This window comes from Carassius auratus, chromosome 31, assembly GCF_003368295.1.
Source record: "Carassius auratus strain Wakin chromosome 31, ASM336829v1, whole genome shotgun sequence".
NCBI lineage: Eukaryota > Metazoa > Chordata > Actinopteri > Cypriniformes > Cyprinidae > Carassius > Carassius auratus.
The window spans coordinates 2696142-2721351 of NC_039273.1; the positions used below are offsets into that span (position 1 = coordinate 2696142).

The following is a 25210-nucleotide window of genomic DNA, read 5'->3' on the forward strand; positions in this document are numbered from 1 at the left end:
CTATTTTTCTTATCATCGATAGCATAACAAAATTTGCTTTGTGAAAAACTTTTAGACCATTATGCACATGAATTCTGGTACCATAGTTCTTCTCAAAGTACCCTAGTATTACCACGTGAAACTATGATATCATAATGTTGTCAAGTCACCTTTATTTATATAGTGCTTTAAACAAAATACATTGCACTCAAAGCACTGAACAACATTCATTTGGAAAACAGTGTCTCAATAATGCAAAATGACCGTTAAAGGCAGTTCATCATTGAATTCATTGATGTCATCTCTGTTCAGTTAAATAGTGTCTGTGCATTTATTTGCAATCAAGTCAATGATATCGCTGTAGATGAAGTGACCCCAACTAAGTAAGCCAGAGGCGACAGCGGCAAGGAACCGAAACTCCATCGGTGACAGAATGGAGAAAAAAAACCTTGGGAGAAACCAGGCTCAGTTGGGGTCCAGTTCTCCTCTGACCAGACGAAACCAGTAGTTCAATTCCAGACTGCAGCAAAGTCAGATTGTGCAGAAGAATCATCTGTTTCCTGATGTCTTGTCCTGGTGGTCCTCTGAGACAAGGTCTTTACAGGGGATCTGTATCTGGGCTCTAGTTGTCCTGGTCTCCGCTGTCTTTCAGGGCAGTAGAGGTCCTTTCTAAGTGCTGATCCACCATCTGGTCTGGATACGTACTGGATCTGGTGGCCACGGTGACCTCGGAATAAGAGAGAAACAGTCTAATATTAGCGTAGATGCCATTCTTCTAATGATGTAGCAAGTACATCGGGTGTTATGGGAAGTGTTCCCGGTTCCGGTTTACCTAATTAATGCAGCCTAAAAATCCTCTAACGGATTTGGATATTAAAAGCATATTAGTATGTTATGTGTAAGTTGGTACATGAATATCACAATATGAACTGTCATCGATTCTCTTAGCTATCAATATAATTTTGGCTGATACCTCAAAACATGCGATGATATGATTATGATTACGATTTGATTGAACATTTAATTGAGTCTCTAAAAAAAGGCTAATATTGTGTCCCAATTGGGAAATCACAATATCTATCTATCTATCTATCTATCTATCTATCTATCTATCTATCTATCTATCTATCTATCTATCTATCTATCTATCTATCTATCTATCTATCTATCTATCTATCTATCTATATTTCTCTATGATAGGGAAAAACAAATAAAGTTACTAGCACTTAATTTTTACACACTGTGCATCTGGATATGTTGCACACATATGTGGTTATATCGAAGTGTGTATACAGTCTATGGTGTTTATGCACGGCTTTAGAAACAGAAAACGTAATAAATAAAAATATAAATAGATGAATACATCATTTTACATTTTTACAACGAATACTTTTTTGTTAGTGTATACAACTCCCATTGCTTTCCTGCAGAGACCTATACTTGGATTTAGTGAGTATAGTTTGGATAACTACTACTAGACAAGATGGTCTTCCTTAGTCGCGCGCCCCCGTCTGTCACGCAGTGAAAGCGCGCTTCCCCCGTGTGTGTGTGTGTGTGTGTGTGTGTGTGAGAGAGAGAGAGAGAGAGAGAGCGCAAATAAGGCTCAGCAGCGGCAGCAGCATCAGCGCATCTGCGCGTCTCCGGACTGCCTTGCATCGCTCCAATCAATCCCTCAGCCCCGTTGCAGATTGAGATTTAATAGTGGCTTTGGATCTTAACGAGCCTTCTCTATCCTCGTCGACAGCTCGGCGTCTGCCTCCGTTGGCTTGACTACCGGTTCCGTTTATATCTACCCAGTTTCTTGAAATTTTTATGGAAAATGGCGATGTTGGCTCAGTCCTCCAGTCTGCTCTGCCTTCTCTCCGTTCAAACTGTGCTGCTCCTCAGCCTGTCCTCACCGGGAACGGCGACGCTCCTCTTTCCTCAGCACTACACGTAAGTAGCTCAGAAGCGCGAGCGCGGATCGAGGCGTCGAATGCGCGCGTTTCACAGCATCCCAGTTTCGCGAGACGCTCAAGATATCTCCGTTAACGCGTCATTCTGTTTTTATTTGTAATCGCCGTTCGTATTTGTAGTCCTAAGCAATTGTACATGACTGTTTACCATTTCCAAGGAGGTTAGTCGTTCAATTATTTATCGAAAGAGTCGTGACAGGAGCACGGCGATAGTTAGGGCTTCCGCGTAGATTGCTTGCTGTTTTTGCTGTCATGTTACCGAGTACGGATACGGTAACGACTGGAGTGTGTTCTGCACGTTTTAAAAGCAGCTACTTTTTGACGAAGCGCATCGCTCAAACGAGGTTTTATTATTGTACTGGTTTCTATTAGAAGCCGGATTCCATCAGTATTTTTTTTTTCAAGTAATTGGTCAAAAAGGTCTGGGAACCCTTAAACTTCTGTTACTTTAAAACATATGCTAGTTTTAGTTTTGCACTATGCACTGAAAATACTTGTGTCTCAGGTTGAATTCAGATATGGAGAGCATGATGACTTTTTTTTTTTTTTGTATCAGTGACCTGTTTGATATTGATTATTGCATACGTAGAAACTACCCATGATAACTGCCTGGAGGAAAATTTCTCTTTCATTTTTCTTTTGTTTAAACATTAGCTTTTCTCAAAATTAGACACAAGCGAGACAACTGTTGACATACAGTAAGAGAACAGAGCTATAATGAGGTTTACTCTGAATCTGATGCATTTATTTGTGTAAAGGTGAAACAGTGGTGATGTTAACGATTTCTCTTTCCTGTGTTTGTCACAGTGGTGGACGAAGTACACAAATCAAGTACTTGAGTAAAAGTACAGATACATATGGTAAAATATTACTCCAGTAAAAGTAAAAGTACTCCTTTTTCAATTTTACTTAAGTGAAAGTACAAAAGTACTCAATTTTTTATGTACTTAAGTAAAAAAGTACTGCAAGATAGATGTTTGCAATTTTATATAGGCTACTTAATTTTATTTTATTTTAGCACATTTTTTATAATCCTACTGCTCAAAATACCTTGGATTTTTTCAAAATAACCACTATATGGAGTCAAGATATATTTTTGTTGTTGATATGGACTACATTGATGAGAGTAATGTTCACTGTGAAGCTTACACTGTGATGTACCTGAGAGAAAACAGAGCTGACCCTCTGATCTTTACCAGTAAGAACAAAGTATTTTAAAGTTAGTTGTTTTACAGAACATCAAAGTTACAGCACAGACCAAAAGTTTGGACACACCTTCTCATTCAAAGAGTTTTCTTTATTTTCATGACTATGAAAATTGTAGAGTCACACTGAAGGCATCAAGGGCTATTTGAGCAAGAAGGAGAGTGATGGGGTGCTGCCCAGATGACCTGGCCTCCACAGTCACCGGACCTGAACCCAATCCAGATGGTTTAGGGGTGAGCTGGACTGCAGACAGAAGGCAAAAGGACCAACAAGTGCTAAGCATCTCTCGGGGAACTCCTTCAAGACTGTTGGAAGACCATTTCAGGTGACGACCTCTTGAAGCTCATCAAGAGAAAGCCAAGAGTGTGCAAAGCAGTAATCAAAGCAAAAGGTGGCTACTTTGAAGAACCTACAATATGATATATTTTCAGTTGTTTCACACTTTTTTGTTATGTATATAATTCCATATATAATCCACATGTGTATATTCATAGTTTTGATGCCTTCATCGTGAATCTACTATTTTCATAGTCATGAAAATAAAGAAAACTCTTTGAATGAGAAGGTGTGTCCAAACTTTTGGTCTGTACTGTATATATGACATGATAATAAGGCCTGAAGTTAGGAAGAACATTTTAAGGAAAAAAATAATAAAAAAATTTTCATAATGATTTTTTCCTTCTCAAATCTTGTATGTGGTTTAAAAACACCCCTGGCCAAACGGGGTGCATCTCTTCCCACTGATAATTACTGTAGTTACCATGTTCTGAACATCACATCCTTTCTTTTCTAACCAGATGTAATCTATATTATGTAATCTATATATATATATATATATATATATATATATATATATATATATATATATATATATAGGTGGCTGAATAAAAATATGTGGACATTATTTATAAAAATTACATCAACTTAGCACCAACAAGCTTGTTAGCTAGACACTTAGCATCAGCTAACAATATTTACTTATTTTCAGAACGATGAACATTCATGTCTGTCTACTCGTCTAGTTAATCCAAACAATATACATATGTATAACTTTACTGTCGATAAACAATATAAAAACAGATGTCACATAGGACATTTTAATAAAACTGTTAACATTACGGCAGCGATGAATTTGAACGTGATTGAGTTATTGTATTTAATCTGTGTTGTTTTAAGGTTTTTTTGTTGTTGTTTTTTTTTTTTTTTTTTACCTAAAATGTATGTGTCTGCATCGTCTGCACTCGAGCATTTCAGTGGGCTTAAATAGATCACTCTTTACAACGGATTTAGTCCCCAAACAACTGACAGTTTTGACCTAAATATGATATTCAGTTACAATAATTAATCCAAAATTTCGACATTAATAACTTACTTTTAGCAACGTCAGACGCACGCGCGCTCACAAGATCTCCCGGTTCTTACTTCTGGGGACTCGCAGTCTCGCACTAAACGGTTCATTTGAATCAGTGAGTGGTCGACACCAGAACAGCTGCAATCGGATCATTCTAATTCGTAAACGAATCGTTTGATGTGATTCGCGATCCGATTTAAAAGTTTATTTTGAAAAGACTCAGTTCGTTCATGATGAATCAGACACCGCTTCTGCGTGTCGGAGCACGTGATATATTATAGTGAGTAACGATATGTTTTATGAAATGTAGTGAAGTAAAAAGTACGATTTTATGCTTTGGAATGTAGTGAAGTAAAAGTAAAAGTTGCTCAAAATAAAACTACTCCAGTAAAGTACAGATACTTGAAAAATGTACTTAAGTACAGTAACGAAGTAAAGCTACTCCGTTACTGTCCACCACTGGTTTGTCAGTCAGTTCTCCCTTTTTTTTCTTCCAAAAACAGCAGTCGATTTCTAATGCATTTAATCTGATATGCTAGATATGCAAGTATCCTCCCATTCATGAAGTTTAGAATTGGTGTACCGCAGCATACTATCAGTTGTTTTTGCTTTGGAGGCATGTAAAGCATCTTTTATTTATTTATTTATTTTTTTGCTGTGGACCAGCCGTTTTCTCTAGTGAGGGTGTTGGGCCCATGCCAGTTGTGCGCTCGCATGGGGCAGACGCTGGATTTGTCCACTGTGTGCCCACACATGCCAGTCCCCAGTGGATTATCTCGACTCCCATGCCGTATGAAATCACTGAATTTTGATGCTGTTTATGTAAGGTTTTACGTAATGTGAAATGAAGTTGTTTGTGATCTCATTACTGACATTTGCAGCTAAAACTTATATCTCTTTTTAGATGTATACATTCAGTGTTTTTTACTCAACTGGTGGGTTGCAGTCCAAAAATGGGTCACAAGTCCATTCAGATAGGGTTGCAATTCTGCAAATAACTCTATGATCAGGCATAGTAAGGATAGTATAACAAATTAACTTTTAGTTATAAGAGGATAATTTTTGTTTTGTTTTAATGTCTTTGGTTGCTGACATCAAAGTACATTTATATTTGATAAAATTGTTGGTACAGTGGTACAATTTGACTACTCAGTTTAAAACAAAAAGTATCTTTTATCTGGGCATATCAGAATTTGATATAAATGTAATAAAGATGTATTGTTCCATGCTTGGCACGATAATAACTAACCTATAGGTCTTCAAATAATTTCTGCCTTGCATAAGAAAAGTGTGGCGAATTTGAAAGGATTGTTTCACTTTGCAAACAGCGCAGCATATGTAATCTGTCAGCCTTGATAAGCGATGTCTATCAACCTGTCAGAATCACAGAGATGCTGCCAGAGAACAAATAGCCCATGTCTGGGTAGTATTATGCACGGTTAATAACTGATAATCTTCATAATACACTGGTATAGACTGTCTTTTGCTCTCTCTGTTTGTGTGTTTTCTGCTTGCGGTGTTGTGGCCTGTAGTCACAGATATTTGTAATGCTTATTTTACACATCGCTTTGAGCCTTGAGGCCTGCTCCTTTTTACCAAACCCAGTAAGCAAGCATGACCACCATGGAGAAGGATTTGAGAAAAGAAAAAAAAAATCTATCAATAACCAAAACTAAATCATGCTTACGTTTATCAAAGCATATTCCATTCAGTGTTTCAATCGTGTAAAGGTGATAATAGGCAAGTGGTGATGTATCCTTTTTGTTTTTAATATCTTTTAACCACGGTTTTACTGGCATAAAAGAAAGTGTCTGTCATGTTGTATTTAAAGCATTGTTCCAAAATCTAGTGAGCTGCTTACATTGGCAGTCTTTTAAGGTGTCATGTGCACACTCCAGAGACAGGAGCTATTTTAAAAATCAATAATATAATGGACAACACAATCGAAATGTTGACTGTAAATGTATTGATAAAATGATTTTCATCTAATTAAAATGCATATGTTGCTGCCTCCGTAAAACGTTCCACAGTTCTCAAGTATAAAGTTCATTGGTCAAGTATACTTCCTTATAAGCCCACAATACAGCTGTCTAGGTTATAAGTCAGCTCACTCGTTTCACAACAGAGCCTTTATGTCTTGAAAAAGTCTGGTCTTTTAACTGATAAACATCAGCTATTGAGATAAATGTGTACCTTGTTATGTAAGTCATATAAAGGCCATAACAAAATTCTAGTTGATGATAATGTTTAAGGGTGTTTTATGTTACAGATTTGCATCATGGTGACACAGTATGAGTGAGAGGCATGCGCTCTCGTGGTACAGATTACCTCCAGTCACACGGCAGGCTGGTTAATGGCTAAATGACTCAGCATTTAAATAATTAATTTGGAGAGGAAAGTAACCTCTTCTTAGTGACAGAGTCTCTAGACAGAGTCTAACCAAGTCTCCTGTCTTCTTTCATCCGTTTTTTTCCATTTTATTTAGACGTAGCTTTGAGTTCATGGTTGACAAAGACTTGTGAATGTGGTTGAATGGTTAAATGTAACTTTAAAAAAGAAACGAGAATCCCTTTTATATTTGTTATTAAATTTGAAGGTCGTTAACAGGATCCAGTGAATACATATAAATATAAATGAAAAAATATAGTGATTAGTCTAAATTATTAATGTAATTAATTATGTTTTGTCACAAAACTCTTTGAATACCAAATTCACCGGATTCTACTTCCTGTCATTCCAGTTCAACTTCCTGTGAGGGTGTGGCCAATTTAATTCAAATTCCAATTTATGTATTATATGAAATTAGAAGTCAGTTGTTACAGTAAATTCTGAATTTAACCATATTTTTTATTATAAGTATTATTGTTATTAGTACATTATAAAGTGTAGAATTTGTTTTTTACTTTGTAATTGCTAGTAAATTTTACAGTTAACAGAAACAGCACACGTTAAATTAGACATGAATTTAAGCAGAAAGACCAAAAAAATATTTTCTCTTACTAGAGTAATCTCTGTTTTATTTACAACTTAAAAATATTGCATATCGTATGTTATAAGATTATTCATGTAATTATGCAGATGGTGAAGCTTTTAAGCTTGGTTAAATCAAGACACAACTCCATGAGATATAAAAAAATAATATTTGTTTTAGCTGTCAATAATTAAGCTCTGTACAAGCTAAAATATGTCTCATAAAATGTTTAAAAATATAAAATAGTCTAAAAATCTCAATGTTATTAATGTCAGTGTTATTGTGTAGTGCGCTCTCCGTGGTGCTGAAAGTCACAGTTCAACCACATTTACATGCATACTGGAAATTTAAGCTTTTTTTCTTCAGAGAGAAGGAGATATATACAAAAAAAAAAAAAAAAAAAAAAAGCTTGTAATGATAAAATGTCAGCCATGCACAAAACATACTTTTTTCTGTTTTGAAATGGTGAGCGTTGTATGTAGAGTTTGTGTAAATTGGGTATGTTTATTACGGTACCTAGTGGATTAGTAGTAGGCAGTAAAGTTTAACGTAAGTTATTTGGGTTATATATGATACTGAACACAATGAAATAACATGTAGAATCTACTAGCGGTAATGTGAGGATTACTTCCTGTCTAACATGCTTTAGGCAGCAGTTTTGTGATTGGTTTTCAGTCTTTGCTCTACCTAATCTGCTTTCTTTCTTTCATGTGAAGTGAATTTGAAACCTCACTTTGAGTGAGCACCTCTCTGGATCTTACTGCTGGTTTTGTGGTATTTAACCTGGATATTCAGGCTGGTTAGTAAGACAACTTCAAAGACGAGAGTTTTGTAAAGAGAAGTTGTAAAAAGCAATAGAGATGGGCCAGTGTGAGAGAGTTTTTTTTCAGCCATTTGAGAAAATTAACATTTACCAGTGGTGTTTTAATTGTATTTTACAGTTATTGATTATGTAGATGTGCTTTTTTTATTTCTTGGAAATGTTTTTTAATTTTCTGCAACATAATGAATGTTGTTTCAAATTATTGCTGATTTCCAAGATAACATTATTATGAGCATATGGCTTATATATTGTGTGTGTGTGTGTGTGTGTGTGTGTGTGTGTGTGTGTGTGTGCATATATATGTTGATATGTTTAACATGATATAATATTGTCAATACATACTTGTTAAAGTCTTATATCTTATATAGTTATTTATTTTATCATTTACATTTATAGATATATGTGCGTGTGTGTACATATTCATTACATACATAATATACATTTTATATTTATTATATATAATAAAATATATAATATAATATGTAATGTATATATAATATAATAAAATATAAATATTATGTGTAAATTTTATATAATAATATAAATATAATAATAATAATCATATAAATAATATAATAAATGTTCTATATACAGCTGAAATATAAGTAGTATGTATATAATAATAATAATAATAATAATAATAATAATAATAATAATAATAATAATAATAATAATAATAATAATAATAATAATGATGATGATGTACAGTAAAAGGTGAAAAAATCTACTAAAATCAACATCGTGGTTAGGCATTATATAAATGCGTTTGGATGATGGAGTCATAAAGCATGAGCTGGCACATTTTATAGCCTGTCTGAGCATAAAAGAGCAAGCATTCTAGATTCCTGCACATGCTGGAGGTGATGTCATTAGCGGTTAGCATCAGTACTTCCTCACTCAGAAAAACCTTTATTTCTCAAACTGTGACCTTTTTTCTGTTGACACGTTTCCTTCAGCAGTGCCATTGTCTCCTCAATCCATTTATTACCATCTTGTTAAACTCCTCTTATATCATTATGAGCTGTGCAATCTCATTTCTTTCTTCACTTCCTGTGTATCTGTCAGTATCAGATCGATAGATTACAGGAATCTCCCTCGGCAGTGGCTCGACCGCGTGCATTAGGGGTTTCTGAGGTCACAGTACTTATAATAACAGGGTTTGGCTTAGTTCGGTTAATTACGTTTGAAAAGCATGAAATGTGAGAGGAAGCAATGAGTCAGAGACTGGTCTCGTGGATAAACACATTTAGGAAAATTTTAAGGAAATTATGCCACTTTTTGATCCGACGTGTTTTTTTTTAATGGTAAAATCTTTTAAGGTAAAAGCAAACCATATTGGAGATTTGTTCTTGCTTGAAAGATGCTGAATTGGCCACAGAGTGAATCACTTTGCTTTTTCCTTGAGCAAATTGAATCTCAGCTGCCAAAAGATATTTAACTTAACTGAATCAACTTCTAATGGATGTTTTGTAAGATGACACTAAACCAAAGTAGCCTTCAAATTGAATTGACTATAGGTAACTGCTTATTTCCTGATTATCACGATTACCATATCTCTTTGTTAGAATTATTGATTTGAACACACCCCTAATTTATAAGTATGCAAGGCAGCATGCATTAGACAATTTTTTGTCCATTGCTTTTAGGGGTGGATTATATAAGTTAAAATTCATACCATTCCTAACATTGCAAGCGCCATGCTTTACTAGAAATCTACTACTACACACTTGAACACACACACAAGTTTGTGCTATGGACAAAAGCTGTGTAGCAATGAAGAGATTGTGCTGCACTTTTATTTGTGATCAGAATTAGGTTTAAGATACAAGACAATAGATCCACTTGAGCACACTCAGAACAAAAATAAGATTCAAATAAATATATAAGTAAAAATTTGATTCATATACATAAAAATTAAGAAGGTTTAAATGAATTCAAGTTGCCAAGCCAACACTTGCAACACTTGCTCCGCCTTCTGGGTCTTCTGATTGGTCCACTGTTTAGGAACTGACATTGATGAGTGGTGCTGCGTGTACAAATTGAAATTATTTTCTTGACACAGCAAAAAATCAATAAAGTGGTGTAACAGAAATGAGTCGAACCAGACAAATTAAAGAGTCTATCAAAGCTGTGCGTTGAAACACGAGCCGAATTCCTCAGGAAGTCGTAAATCAGTTCTAGTGCCACAAGAACCAAGCAAGATGACCAACCAACTTGTTCACACAACACCTTTCAACATTAACACCACTAGAACAATTATTGACAATTTTAATTTGCAGAAGAGATTGTCAAATTTGTTGTTCATAATTGAAATGCAACGCTGGACATCATGAGTTAAACACTTCCATTGACTTCCCCCCACCTAGCAGAACCAGGCTGAAATTCCTGGGGGGGGGGGGGATTTAAACCTCTGTCTTCACAGAACATCCCTTTGTCAGAGAATGGCAAAGAAACTGCTTTTGTACAGATATATGGACCACAATGAACTCAAAAAGACTTATAAATGAATCAGTCCATCGCTTCACTCCATATTCATTTATGTGTAACCCACACATTTGATAACATCATATTTATAACATCATGTTATAATCACTTATTGTGTCTGTTTTTTTTTTTATAACTATGGCATAGTTTAACGATTTGTAATTATGTTTGGTATGTCTGTGATCCAATCTGCTTGCTTGAATTAGTTCAGACAATAATTTATTTGTCCCATGTATCGGTGTCGTGTTATAGGAATCATGTCCAAAATTAGACCCTGCCAGAGCAGGAAAATTCGGACCACATGCTTGGTAAGATAAACATATGATTTATGATACCCCCCGAGCCAAGACAATATCTGATTGGTCAAGACAACATTTGAGGTGTGGCCAACAGGCCAGTTTAAAAACTGAGGATATCATAAAATCTCTGCTATTAGTCATGCCTGCTCTTAGCTTTTAGCTTGTAGCTTTGCTACCTAGCTTTAGCTTTTAGCTTCTAGCCATGCTGTTTAGTCATCACTGTTCTTTGAGCGCGGTTGCAGCGTGCTTCAGCCTGCACGCCTGCTGCTACTTAGCCACGATGAGAAGGAACACAACCATGTCTCGTCAAACTTTATTTATTTTCTTTTCCGTTTGAGAGTTTCGTGTTCTGAGTTAAGTTTTGTAACGTCGAGTCTCCGACGCCTGACCTCGGGTGCCCGTTCAACTTCGACCAGCGCACACGACTCTGCACCTTCAGCCAACGCCCAACAACCACGGGCTTCCTAAGACGTCACTTCAGCCACTACTGAACTTCCAGCCAATCAGAGACACCGGGATACCCCTTTCAACGGGAGTCCCTTTCACAGGAAACGAAGGCAATGTATCCCCAGATATTTGTTGTGCTGGTGTATCTAATATAATTTCAACCCCATTGAGGAACTCAATGCGAGTGTTAATTAAGTGATTGATGGTTGCTCATGTCTATGCAATTTAACGTATTGCTGTAAACTTGGGATTCCATATTTCCATTCTCTTAAACTCATCTTTCCCTAACTTTATATATTCCTGCAACTTGTGTGAATGTGTGAGTGCGTGCGTTTATGTGTTTATGTGTGATTAGTTTATATGTCTTAGATTTATCTAATAAAGCCTTATTCATATTGAAAAGAGAAGTATCTTGTGTTTTGTGCTTACAAGTTAATGTCTTAAACTGTCGATCTTGTTACTATGCTAATTGATAGTGTTTCACTATAGTTTGGATATTAGTATCCAGCGCAGATTTGATGTTAAATCGCAGGGCGTCTCAGTGATCAGCCGTGAAACAGTGATTCTGTTCAAATTCCCTTTAAAATCTTAAATGATTCCCTTTGAGCTAAATTGACCTGTTTCCGTTACAGTGGTTCGTTATGTGTTGTTTGGCACTCTAGAAGAAATGAATTGCTTGTGTGCTGTATGTACTTTGTTGTAAATCCTGTGTCTCATAAAACATGGTGAGTTGTCACTTGCCTTTGAGGAAAACAGTGCTTCAACCGCATTAGATGCCAGTTGTGGATTTTTGGAGGAGTGTTTTCTTTGTTGCCGTTGTGACTCATTCTTATGCTGATCTTTCTATCCTTGTTATTCAGATGAAACTGACATTTCATGTTGACATTTTTTTTTTCTGTCCTATCATTCAATGACAAATTACCATGTTGTTCAGCTGATGGTGGAGATAGATGGGAGAGGGTCATATTGTTACCGGCTTCTTTGGATTTGCAGTGAAACAGCTGTTATGGAGAGAATAAATATCTGAAATCAGTGCTCTGAAAGCACTGGACTATTTATGGGTGTTTTAAGGTTTACTCAGCACTGAAAGAAGTTATGATTGCGTTCATGCATGCCATTACTTTGGTTTCAGTCTGTGTTTCTTAGTGCTTTTTACTCAGCTCAGTGTACATTGAGATGTAGGTGCTAAAAGCCCCTAAAGCTTTTAGTGTCAATATGTGCATGTATTAGAAAAGCCTCTCCATTCATTGTGTATTCTTACGTGGGCATCCATTATCTTGTATCTTAAGTGCAAAATTGGAAACATATTCTTAAATTAATGCTTATGTCTATGCTTAATATGATGCATGATTGTTCCCACAAGTTCAGACAGCAGTTTATAACATTATTCCAAAATTCAGCTATTTTATATAACTAATTTCATGTTTAGTTATTTTTGAGTCTTGGTTAAACCAACAACAACAAAAACAACAATCTTTATTTCTTCCTTTATCTTTTTTGTTGTTGTTGTTGAGTCTCAAACATTTTTCATTTGTTTGAAAACAGTTTTCTTGATGAACATTGATTTATTTATTCATTCATTTGCTTCCTTTTCACATTTTTTAATTGGTCTTTCCACTGGAATAACACTCTTTTTGTAATTTCCAAAAAGGGATATAATATAATATAATATAAATTTTTTTTGTAAATATGCAATACTCTTAAACGTATTTTACAAGTTTAAGCTTTGATAAAATAACATGAAAAAAAAAAAAAAAAAAAAAAATATATATATATATATATATATATATATATATATATAATATATATAAAAATATATATTTTTTTTATTTTTTATTATTATTATTTAAATGATACAAATGATAACAAGTTTCATCCATATAAGTACGTACAACAAGATGCACATTTACAGTGCAGTTTGTGTTTGTGTCCTCGCATACAGAACGTTTCTGGCCTAAGACAGCATTTTCTTACTTTCCACTCTCTTTCCATCTCTCTTCTGCTGAATCTCATTGTGTTAAGAGCCTTAGGAGCTGCAGGCAGATATATAGCTCTGATTTGTGGACGTTTGATTGCTTCATTCGGGTTTAGCCCAGTTAGTAAGTGTTGTTGCTGCTTAGGGAGGCACTTCTGTCAGAACCAGGCTTTCTTTATCATTCGGCTCCTTAAACATCCACTCTTACCTGCCAACAGCCGAGCAGCCCATTGCCATAGAGAGAGAGAAAGCGAGGATGAGAGTTTGGAAAGGTAGTGATTAAAGTCAAGATTAATCCAAACTGAGCCTATTTACTTTCTTAAAGTGACAGTTACCTCAAAATAAAGATCCTGTCGTCATGTACTCATGCAAATGTGCTGTTCTTATTCCTCCTAGGACATTCAAGATCACAAGATCAGAGTCTAAACAAAAACATGTATATTAATTGTTCATTATCACCCCCGAGTATGAAACAGACTGTCAGTTTTCTAATATAAAATCACTGTCAAATTCTAATAAGTCATAAAAGTCCTGCTGAGTGTCTGAAAATACTTTTTTTGTCTATCTGTTTTGATTGAATGCCTTTGACTTCTTTTAATTTATATCTTTGATGCTACTACACACAATTAATGCTAACAGTGTCAATGCCATTTATTTGCCAAATCCCAAATAAAATACCTTTATTAAGCACAATAATTGCATTAAGCACTGTACTTGTTCTGTTAATCTTAAAACACAGTGCAATGTAGTGCAAAATTAGGTAAAACAGGTAAAACAGCTGTAAAATGTTATTACAGTAATGTGCCATATTTTACTTTTTTTTTTTTTTTTTTTTTAAGCATGATGGTGAAAGATACTTTCACTTTGTCAACCCCGGGACAGTTGGTGTCATTCCATTTTTATACGATTTATTTTAATTCCTTTTTTAATTCACTCCTTATTGCTGCCTGGTCAATGCTTGCAGGGTTGGAAAGAATAAGCAATGCGTTTCTAGTAACTGAGTTTTTAATAGTTTTTTTATTTAATTTTTTATGTTATCCTTCAAAGAAATTAAAAAAAATTCAGCATCGTTCTTGTCAGTACAGGCTCATCTCTGGTCCTTCATCACCCAGAAATATAGTAAAAATAGTTTATACAGCTCTTTTGAAGTCCAACAGGCAAACCACGAACCATTTCATTCATTTATTTAATTTATGAAAGAAGAAGCAACAGCTGTTTGGTGAGCGAATTGTTCTTTTGAGTCAGATCTTTATAGTGAATCAGTTGATCCAGTTCACAGAGTCACTGGTTCTCGATCCGGTTTCTCTTGTTCAACTGGATGTCAGTGTATTGGGAAAAACAGGAAAATTGACAGGGAATGTGCACTCTTAAGAAATAAAATGTTTGTTTTTAAAAGCATTGTATTATTAAATGCTAATGGAATAGCTGAGTTCATTCATTCTTCATTCTTATCAAGTAAATAAGACTTCTCAGTCAGAAACACACACATATACAGCATTTCCTTTGGAGCTATTCTCAGGCTGTGTATCACAGATAAGGGTTATTTATTACCCCGGGCCGTGGTTACAAATCTCTGACCATTAGGCACTAGCAGATAAAACTGTTATAGGGTTTGTGTGACACTGCTGAAATTCCCCTGTAATGTTCTCCATCAGTTTCCCGAACACTGAATATTAAAACACCTCATGACACCAGATGTGCTCTAGTAGATATTAAGCTTTTTATGAAGTGTCACACTGTCCGTAAACACAAGTATATGAATATAGAGCAGTAATATAGTCCGTTTTCAGATCGCTCACTGGAGTAATTTAAACATAAGACCCAATGAAATGACTCTGAGCATGGTTTTATTTAATGCGTTGACCCATTTTAAAGCTAATGGACATGCACTTAAAGCAATGCAACTCCAATTTTGATTTCACTAAAGATTGTAAAGTTATCATTAGGAAGCTTTTACTATATATATATAGTAAACATATCAGAGACATATGAGACATACAAGGTCGCAGTCAAAATAAAAGCACTTGTTTTAATTGAATTAAATTGGATTGAATTGTTTTTATTAATTAACTAATAATATTTTTTTTTTCAACTCCCAGACAGCTGGGGGAAAAAACAAGCACTGTCATTCTATTCTATTCTATTCTATTCTATTCTATTCTATTCTATTCTGTTGCACACATTATATACTGTAGGACAGATAGTATGTGAATTGGGATTTAGCCATCGTGTGAAGGTAATCATTACAGATGTGATTAAGCAGTGCTCTCTGTGTCTAACAGGATGATGCACTGGGCAGGTCGCATAGAGAAGGAACTGGAGAAGGTGCTGCAGCTCGTCACTGGAGTCCAGCAAATGAAAGGAGTAAGTTGAACATCTTTAACTTGTTTTATTATTATATTAATATTGTGTCGTTTCAGAGCTTTAGGGCAAAGGCGTCTCTCTTCACTAAATCAGTGTGGAATCGACCATAATATTAACACTGTATTATTTACCTTTGTTGTGACGCCTTAGGAAGAAGCTTTAACTTGTTTATGATGTTATGATAACGGTGGTTGCATAAGATGATTACAGTAATAGCAGTGTTGTTTGTGGTCACTTCAATAGTGACATTTCATAACAATCATTTTCTGTTGACAGCGGTCAGATTCTTGAGAACTAAGCAATTATTCAACCAATAGATTCTGAAAGCCTGAAGTACTATATATTTAGTATTGTATACAGTATTTCACATGTATATTTCACTTGTTAAATTAGAATTCTGTATCATTTGTTGAATTGTGTGAAATAATTTGTTAATATTTAAATAGTCTGAGACCATGAAAATGCAGTTTTTAACACACACACACTATATATATATATATATATATATATATATATATATATATATATATATATATATTATTAAATTATATCCACGCACATATATATATATATCGCTGGCTATTTCTATTTTTAAGCTCTGGCAGTTTTTGTTTGTTAGCATTGAATATATTCTTCTGGCATACACAGCAGAGTACCTGATAGGGATGCTAAACATTCTCAGTTATTTGCAAGGGAAAAAATATATATTTAAATTTGTCCAGTCGTATGTGTGGGTGTCTTTTAGAAAATCAGTTTGGGACACTGAATGCATACAAACCTGTGTTTGCACTCTCAGGAGCCGGAGATTGCTGAGTCTGTGGTCCGAGTGTGTGTGTGTGTGTGTGTGTGTGTGTGCAGTGAGTCTGTGAAAGCGCATTTATCTCCGGCCCAAACAGGAGTCGTCACAGGGAGTGCTAAATGGCCCAGCATGTGCAGAAAAAGACATTTTCTAAATGGATGCCTCTCCCTATATGTGCATGTGATAGAAACCTTCCCTGGGCCACGGCAGCCCGCTAACAAGATTGCTTTCCTTTGTCACTCTCTCTTTCCTCGTCATGCCCAGTTTATTCCGATATTCTTTTCCAACCTTTCTGAAAAAATAAATCTTGCAAATGTATTCTAAGTTTTTTTTTTTTTTTTTTTGCTTCTCAAAGTTATTTTGGTGAAAGTAAATGGAACGGACTGGCTGCATTCAGCGCACAACAATCTTGAATACAGATTGCTTGAAAAATTGTAAACAGGTGAGTTGGAAATATTTGGAATGGAGAGAAGGAGACAAAATGGAGAAAGAACAAATCAGAAAGATCACTATGTTAATGCAAGCTGAACGTTAATTCTTGACCTTAACGGAAAGTCAGATAGCAGATGTTATTCAGACCTCTGGATAGATAAACTCAGTAAACATGGTTAGGACTACTGATAGAATCTGATGACATTTGGCCTTTTTGAGATCAGTATGGACTGATATCTTTACCTGTTTAGTTGAATGAACTTGAATTAAGTTTATTTTATTTTGGAGTTAATTGTGAGTAAATATATTGTGTGGCAACACAATAAAAACTGGCAAACTTGAAAAACTGGAATTTTACTGGGAAAGTGACTATTGTATAATTTTTATTGTTAATATTTAAATGAAACCATGAAAATGATGTCTTTAACACTAGAACTACCAAGGCAGTCATTTTGACCGTTTTAAAGATTTTCAATGTAATAACTTTGTTGAAATAAAACCCATATAACTACAGTTCCATGACTTTTCTTAAATTAATGTAAATTTTATTTTAACATTGTTATTTTATTAAAATTACAAAACACAAAAGAGTTCTGAGTATTTCTACCTTGAATGGCCATAACGGTCAATTTGACCGCACATATTACAGGCGTTGTATCTCCTCAGCGCTTTTTCCCGCCGTTAAAGATGTGCGTAGCTGTTGCCTAGCAACCTTTCTCTGGCAGTTTTGTATGCTTTTGCTAAGCTAAAACTTAGCTTTACCGTCAAAATGGCAACAAGAAAGAAAATGACTGTCACTGAGGTTTTATCCTTGCTTGAGAACATTGATGATGCAGAGTCTGATGGAGGAGCAGAGAGCGATGTCTCTTGGTCTCTTGACAGTTCGTCTGACACTGATTCTGAGAGTGATTCAGAGTTTATTATCTGTCCTAATATAACAGAGCTATTTATTCATTCTAGATTTCATTAGAGGCTGCATTGTTTCCGATTTGTGTGGTCCAAACATTTCCGATAATGCTAAAGCATTGTAAACTCCAAAAGTCAAAATGTATTGAATAAAGACAGATGTAATCATTTCCAAAATTCACAATATGTTTTTATCTAACGAAATATTCTGCTTCATTTTATATTTGTTGACATTTTGACTTTCAAAAACAACATTTTAACTGCTGTGAAAAACTTTGATCTCCAGCTTGCCGGATGCAAATTGCGGCATGCACTTTATATATATATATATATATACTTTATATATATATATTTTTTTTGTATAGTGCTTTTCACGATGCAAATCATTGTAAAGCAGCTTTAACGAAAATGTAATTTCTACATTATATTTAGTAATATTAGCAAATATATATTATATTATATTATATTATATTATATTATATTATATTATATTATATTATATTATATTATATTATATTATATTATATTATATTATATTATAATATTTTTTCATCTGGGGAAGGATGAATGTGGACATATGCTTTGGGTGCTGAAAAAAGTATATCATATTGCTTGTCATGGTTTAAAAAAAATAGTTAATTTTGTTAATTTGCTACCATATGAAGCAGATTTTGTTTTACTTGACAAAACAGTGTTACTGTGTGTGTGCTGGGAACTGAATAATTAAGATTAAAGAGATGCAGCTGACAAAAAGAGTTTTGGAACCCCTGAGATAAATGAACATCCTTTCTGCTGCATCACTTGCTTCCTCATTTACTTTGCTTCTTGAAATTAAATGGAATGGACATGGAAGCGCTGCTCCCTTTCTTTCTCTCTCTGTTTCTATTTCTGTCTGTCTCTGTGTCTTTAGTCATTGATTGTTAGATAAGCAGATGTACGGCTTTAATCCCACACACACTCCTTAACAAACTACACTTAGTTCAGTAGTGCGGCTAAAAATAGAACACACTCGTGTGGCTGTTTCTGGGCTCGTCTTCAAGGTTATGACAGCTCAAGTTGGGCCAGTCATCTGCATATTTTATGCCTTGTCCTCAGTTTAGCTATTTCTTATTTAAATCTTCTTTTCTTCTTTTTTTTTTTTCACACAGAAGCCAACTGTGTGTGAGTGTTTGTTGGGTGTTTGAACACCTGGACTGTTGTGTGTTTTGTGTAAGAGACAGAAATAGACACTGAGTCAAGAAAAGCTTTAGAAAGTGCTGCTGAATGCACACTACTCTCTGATTCAGATAGAAGTTTGAACTACATTTCCTTGTCCTGAAGTAAAAATACCATGGCTTGCAAGAAGAATAGTGTTAACAGTATAGTGTCTTTCTAAAATATGAGCAGTGCATCACACCACAACCAAACTAAATCACATGTTACTCATCGAAGCTGGTAATTTGACATGCTGCACACTACTAATATATATATATATTTAATCAAGTCCTGTTCATTTTATGTGATAAACAATAAAATGTTGTTATTGAATAACTGTACACATAATAGTCATAGTTGTAGTGTAACATTAACATTAACAAAAGTCATAAAATCTGTTGAAAAAATAAAGAAATCAGTTACAAAATCTAAACCAGTTTTATTCTCTTAGAATTTTTTATTAATATTATGAATTAATTAAATATTAAGTATTCTTATATTTTTGTATAATATTGTTTTTGTATTCATATTTTCTGTTTTCGTTTTAATTTTAATGTTTTTGAAATGTTGTGTGCTTTTGTCATTTTTATAATTCTTTTATAAACATGTCTATATAATGTGTTTTATTTTTTATCTGTTAAGTTATTCTATGTGAAAATTAGAAAAGTTGACAGGTGTGTGTGTGTGTGTGTGTGTGTGTGTGTGGGCGGTTTGTTCTCAGAGGTCTTTATAATCAGCTTCAGGCTTCAGCTGACACCAGCGCTTTGAAATCATCATGAATTGTTCACACACGCCCATGTATTCACACAAACACACACACTCTTGTGGACGTTGGTGTTTCATCAGGGACTGCAGATGTAATTGCTGATCGGTGGTTTGGTTTAATTAAGTTTCTAGTTTAATTGCACTTAGTACTGAAGTCAACATGAAATTAAATTTGGCTGAATGATTTAAACATTGATAATAATCAGAAATGTTTCTTGAGCAGCAAATCATATTAGAAGGATTTCTGAAGGATCATGTGACACTGAAGACTGGAGTCATCACAGGAATAAATGTTAAATGTAAAACAGTTATTTACATTTTTTTTTGTTTTGCTTTATTTTTGATCAAATAAATACAGAGATTAAATATTAAGATACTTTTCTTATATTAAACTATCAGTGTTCTGTTTTCTCTCGCACCCTGAGGCCAAAACAAAATAAAATCACATAGACCTCAAATGTGCCAGGAGCACTTTTCTATCTTTCAGTGATGAAACCCTAAAGCAAACCCGGTGAACCAGGTTCACCCGTCAGTGTGTATATGCCTAACAGTGTGCACACCGTGTCTTTAAATGTAGAGTCCACAGTTTGCAGGGATTGTCTCTCTCTGTCTTTGTGTAGTTTTGCCTTTAGGATTGTCTTAAAGGCATAATTGATTCAAATAAAATTCTGTCATCATTTACTCACCCTCATGGCAGAATTCACTAAACTAGTTGACATTGGTATTCACGTCATAACCCATGTGTGATGCAGTATCACACATGAGATCTCTTTAATATCTCATTTATTTTGCCTAGACTGCAATGAGATTACATAGAGAGCAAATGGAGAGTAAATCTTCTTTTCTAAGATGTTTCTCCTGAATCTCAAAGTGTATCACTTGCTCACTAATGGATCCTCTGCAGTGAATGGGTGCCGTTAGAATGAGAGTCAACCTGCATCTTTTCCCCACCTAAACTGTGAGCAAACGCAGGCAAGTTCCCGATAGGAATGAAAGGACACGGCAGCTTGCAGGGAATGCTGGGAAATCTGCGAGCAGAGCATTCAGCTGAATTCAGATCAGCGTTCCGGTTCCTATTGTGTAGGCTTCTACTTGTGGAATCTTAGAATGCCCTCTCGATCCATTGTTATGCTCCTTAAGCCGCTCTGAAGCACCAGCCCACACCTCTTTTTTCTTGTTTTCTCCCTCATATTTGTTTATTCACTCTGACTTCTCTTGTTTCTCCAATGGATCGGTTCGGATACACTCCACATGGTCTGTCTTTTCTCTCCAGCATGCACACACTCTTAAAGCTGGCTTTGGTTCTGATCTGTGCCACTGGCCCTTCTCCCAGGTTTTGTTGTTTGATGGGATTTGTGCTTTGGCATTACAATTGCAACAACTCTCTATCACACACACACACACACACACACACTCATTGACTTCCTGCAGTACATACAATAAAAATGATTGCATTTAGAAGCTATGCACATGTATGCCAGCTTATAAAAGCTAAATCAGACAGTTGCATGCACTTCCATCACTGTCAGATACAGAGCAGCCCACATGCACACATACTGTATGCAACAAAGGCAAAGAATGGCTTTTGGATGCTGTTAAAGTCCAGATGCAAAAATGAATGCATAAATGAATTTCACTCAAAACCAAAATTTCTTGCTTCAATAATAATAATTATTTAAAGGATTTAATATATATGTTTGTTTAATATACATTTAAATTATATAAATTAATATTAGATATATTTTTAGCATTTTTTTAATTTTGTTAAATTTTTAGAAATTCTTTGTGAGATTTACTGAGTTGACCATGTGAGTGTGACTGTAGAGGAATGTGTATTTTTGTACATGTACAGCTGTATTAGATATACTAAGTGAGCGACATAACACTTGACATAGAGAGAACCGTGTAGCGTGTGTGTGTGCGTGTGTGTGTGTGTGTGTGTGTGTGCATGGGGTGGCCAGCAGGGCTTAAAAAAAATCTATACTTTAACATGTCGCGATTCGGTAAATTTATCAAACTAAAATGAATAAAACTGTAAAGCTTTTGCAAGATAAAGGAAACTATTTTCTGCTGTCTCAGTTTTCGTTCCATGAACTTCGGATCACGTCACATTAAACCACCAACTTTGTTTCTTTTGTTTCGTTAATCTGTCAATTATTTAAGTGAAAAACATTCTGTTTAGGCCAATATAAGCTATTCCTTTTTAAGTTTTATTCTGTTTTCTCCATTCACAAGTGCTTCAGGTGCGCATGATCTGTTGAATCCATCTTACACTATCATCGGATAAGCTCTAATGCATTGTCATTGCGACTTACCTATGCTATGATGGATTTACAGCCGAGCGTGGCCATTTCATGTGTTGGATGCGTCAGCTTCACATTTGCAAATCTAAATTGCTGATTGGTTGACAGCATATTTCAAATATTAAATGAAATGATAAAAATAACATTATTGACCAGTTAATATCCATTTAAAATGTTCAATTCTGTTCGGGACTATAACATTTGATTTTGTGTCTGTTTCTGGTTCTGTTCTGGTCAAAATTTAGTTCATTTCCAGGTGTCGTTCCTTGAACCGGTTCAGAGCCCTGGTGGCTGGCACTAGCAGCTCATTTCACACACAGCCGAGACTTCAAAGGCAGCCCACATTAACCCGGTGTTGCAGAACCCTGCATGAAACCGCATTTCCCATCTTGCCTTGCTTTCCATCTTCTCCCTTCACACCCGCATTCATATTGAAATGACCTGATGTGAGCCTCGTCTGTCGAAGATAAAACTTCAAACGAGTAAGGCACATGATCAGGTGTATAAAGTCCGCACCTCAGGTGTAAGACGACGCTCAGGTGTAGCATGAAAAGGAGGATCTGAATGGTTCTGGAATCAGTGTTGTTGATATTGGGAAACTGTGACATCAACATAGAAAGACACCGTGGTAAAGTCAAAGCAAAGAAACAGAGCTCAACCAGTTAATCTGACAGAGCGTTAAATAATTGTGAGAGGCCTGATGATGACTGTGTGACAATTAGGCTGATTATAATGATGGTAGTTAAGATGTTGATAGTCTTTACAATGACACCAGAAAGCTAATGATGGTCACTTAACTGTGTGCTAATGAAAATGATAAAACTTTGTAATATAATATGATACTGATGATGGTCTAATTATGGTGATAATGCATGTAGTCTAGATGTTCAACCATCTTAAAGTCATCTCAAACTAAATGTCTGGAATATCTTTTAAAGATTTGATGACATGTAGCTCACAAACTTTGCCAAATGCCGCAATTAGTGCTTGTGTAGAAGCGCTGGATGATGTGCATATATTTATTTTATTTTATATATTGCTATTTATTGTATTTTTTTATTTTGTTAAATTTTATTTTAAATTGCTATTTATTTTATTTTAGAAAATATTTTATGGAATTAAATAAATAATATTAAATACTGTAATACATCAAGTAAATAGTAAAACCCACCTAGTATTTATTTACATCATTAAAACAATTTAGAATAATTATTATTATTGTTTTTTAACAAAATCAAATGATTTTTATGTAATTTATTTAGTTTAAAAAATATGTATGTTTTTATTTTATTTTATTTTGCTCAGACAAATCTCTTTGGAAGTTTTTGGTGTTATGCATGTAATCTTTTAAAGAAACAAAAAAATAATAAAACCTAGGTTAAAATTAATATGCGTGTAGAAAGAAATTGCGGAGTGAGAGACATAAAACCAGTGCATTTTAATGGCCATTATAAAATATGATTTAATTTCAGAAATATGTTTAAAGACCTTGGTTAACATAAAATAACCAAACCATTATCTGCACTCTGTATCGTTTCTCACAGATACAGTCTCTCTTGTGACTAACGCTGGTTGATCTCAGCGGTGTTGGTGTAGTGTGCTATAGATTTGTCTTTCTACAGTATAAAGTAACTGTGTTTGGGGCTGAACTCCAGGGCTTTGGCTCTCGATGAATTATAAATCTCAATCTGGACTGGTCTGTTATGGCAGGGATAATGTTGTGTGTGTGTGTGTGTGTGTGTGTGTGTGTGTGTGTAGCTGGACCAGTCTCAGGCAGGGATAAAGCCGTTTGTATTGGATAGAATATGCCCCAGAAAGCAGATGATATAAACGATGGACAAATCTCTGATTGAGCTAGATAATAGAGTTTATGTGTTTGGAAGCATGTGTGTTTGTATGTCACTGGGAAAAATATTAGTTATATGTTATTTAACATATGTTTTCTTTTAAACTCACAGCGACTTGCAGTGCAACTTGAAACAGGTTAGTTTGCTGTGGAGCAACATACCTGTAAGGTTAAGTGCACAATCATCAGGAAAGAGATTTACAATAAATCTACCGGATATGTGACTTGATGTGGATTACCAGAAATTAATTTCATCCTCGGTTTGTAAAAATAATGTGTTTACACTAATGCACTTTCTGTGGGTGTCTATGGGGAGAGAGCTATTGCACAGGTATTATTAACGTTAAATCACATGCTATTTCAAACATGTAGCCACAACATCTTAAACTTCATATGTGACATTTTATTGTAGAGTTACATCTGATATTATACAATTCACAGGAACTCATTGATGCCATGAAACTCACAAAGTGCTAATTACCGTGGAAGTGTTTGGTGATGTGCATACAATTTTATTTTATTTTAGAAAATAAATTCATATTAAACAGCGTTATAGAAAATACAGTTAAACCCATCAAGCATTTATATATGTCATTAGAAATAAGCTTGGGGAGCTCGAAAATTATTTCCACCACTAAACGTTGCTAAAAAAAACTAATTACCTCAGATAATGCACTTTTTGTGTCAAGTAAAGTCAACTTTATTTGTTTAGCATTTTATACAATACTGATTGTGTCAAAGCAGCTTTACAGTGTCAAACAGGAAAATAGTTTGTCAATAATGCAAGAAGACAGTAACATTGTCATTTTTCCAGATAAAGAATATAAAAAAATATATAATAACCTGCTGTTTAACTATCATAAAGTTGTCTCAAACTTGAATATCCTAGTGCTGTAAAGCAAACTTTCTCAAATGCATCAATTACAGTAGTTCTTCTGTGGAAGCGTGTGAAGTGCATAACCTTTTATAAATAATTTAAATCGAATTTTATTCATTTCAAATAAATGTTTTCTTTATACATTATTTTTTATAAATATTGTTAATTGAATAATGTTATATTTTTAATATACATTTAGCAGACGCTTTTATCCAAAGTGACTTACAGTGCATT

General features: G+C 34.7%; 1 protein-coding gene across 2 annotated transcripts in view; it reads left to right on the top strand.

The window, feature by feature from the left end:
- The first annotated feature begins 1258 nt into the window (after positions 1 to 1258).
- The window catches only part of cacna2d2a (calcium channel, voltage-dependent, alpha 2/delta subunit 2a), a 186107-nt gene continuing 162155 nt past the window's right edge, over positions 1259 to 25210 (top strand). For both annotated transcript variants that reach the window (XM_026212970.1, XM_026212972.1), the window contains exons 1-2: positions 1259 to 1914; positions 15773 to 15854. In XM_026212970.1, the coding sequence (XP_026068755.1) occupies positions 1799 to 1914; positions 15773 to 15854 (198 nt within the window). In that variant the 5' untranslated portion in view covers positions 1259 to 1798. The remainder of the gene's footprint in view (positions 1915 to 15772; positions 15855 to 25210) is intronic.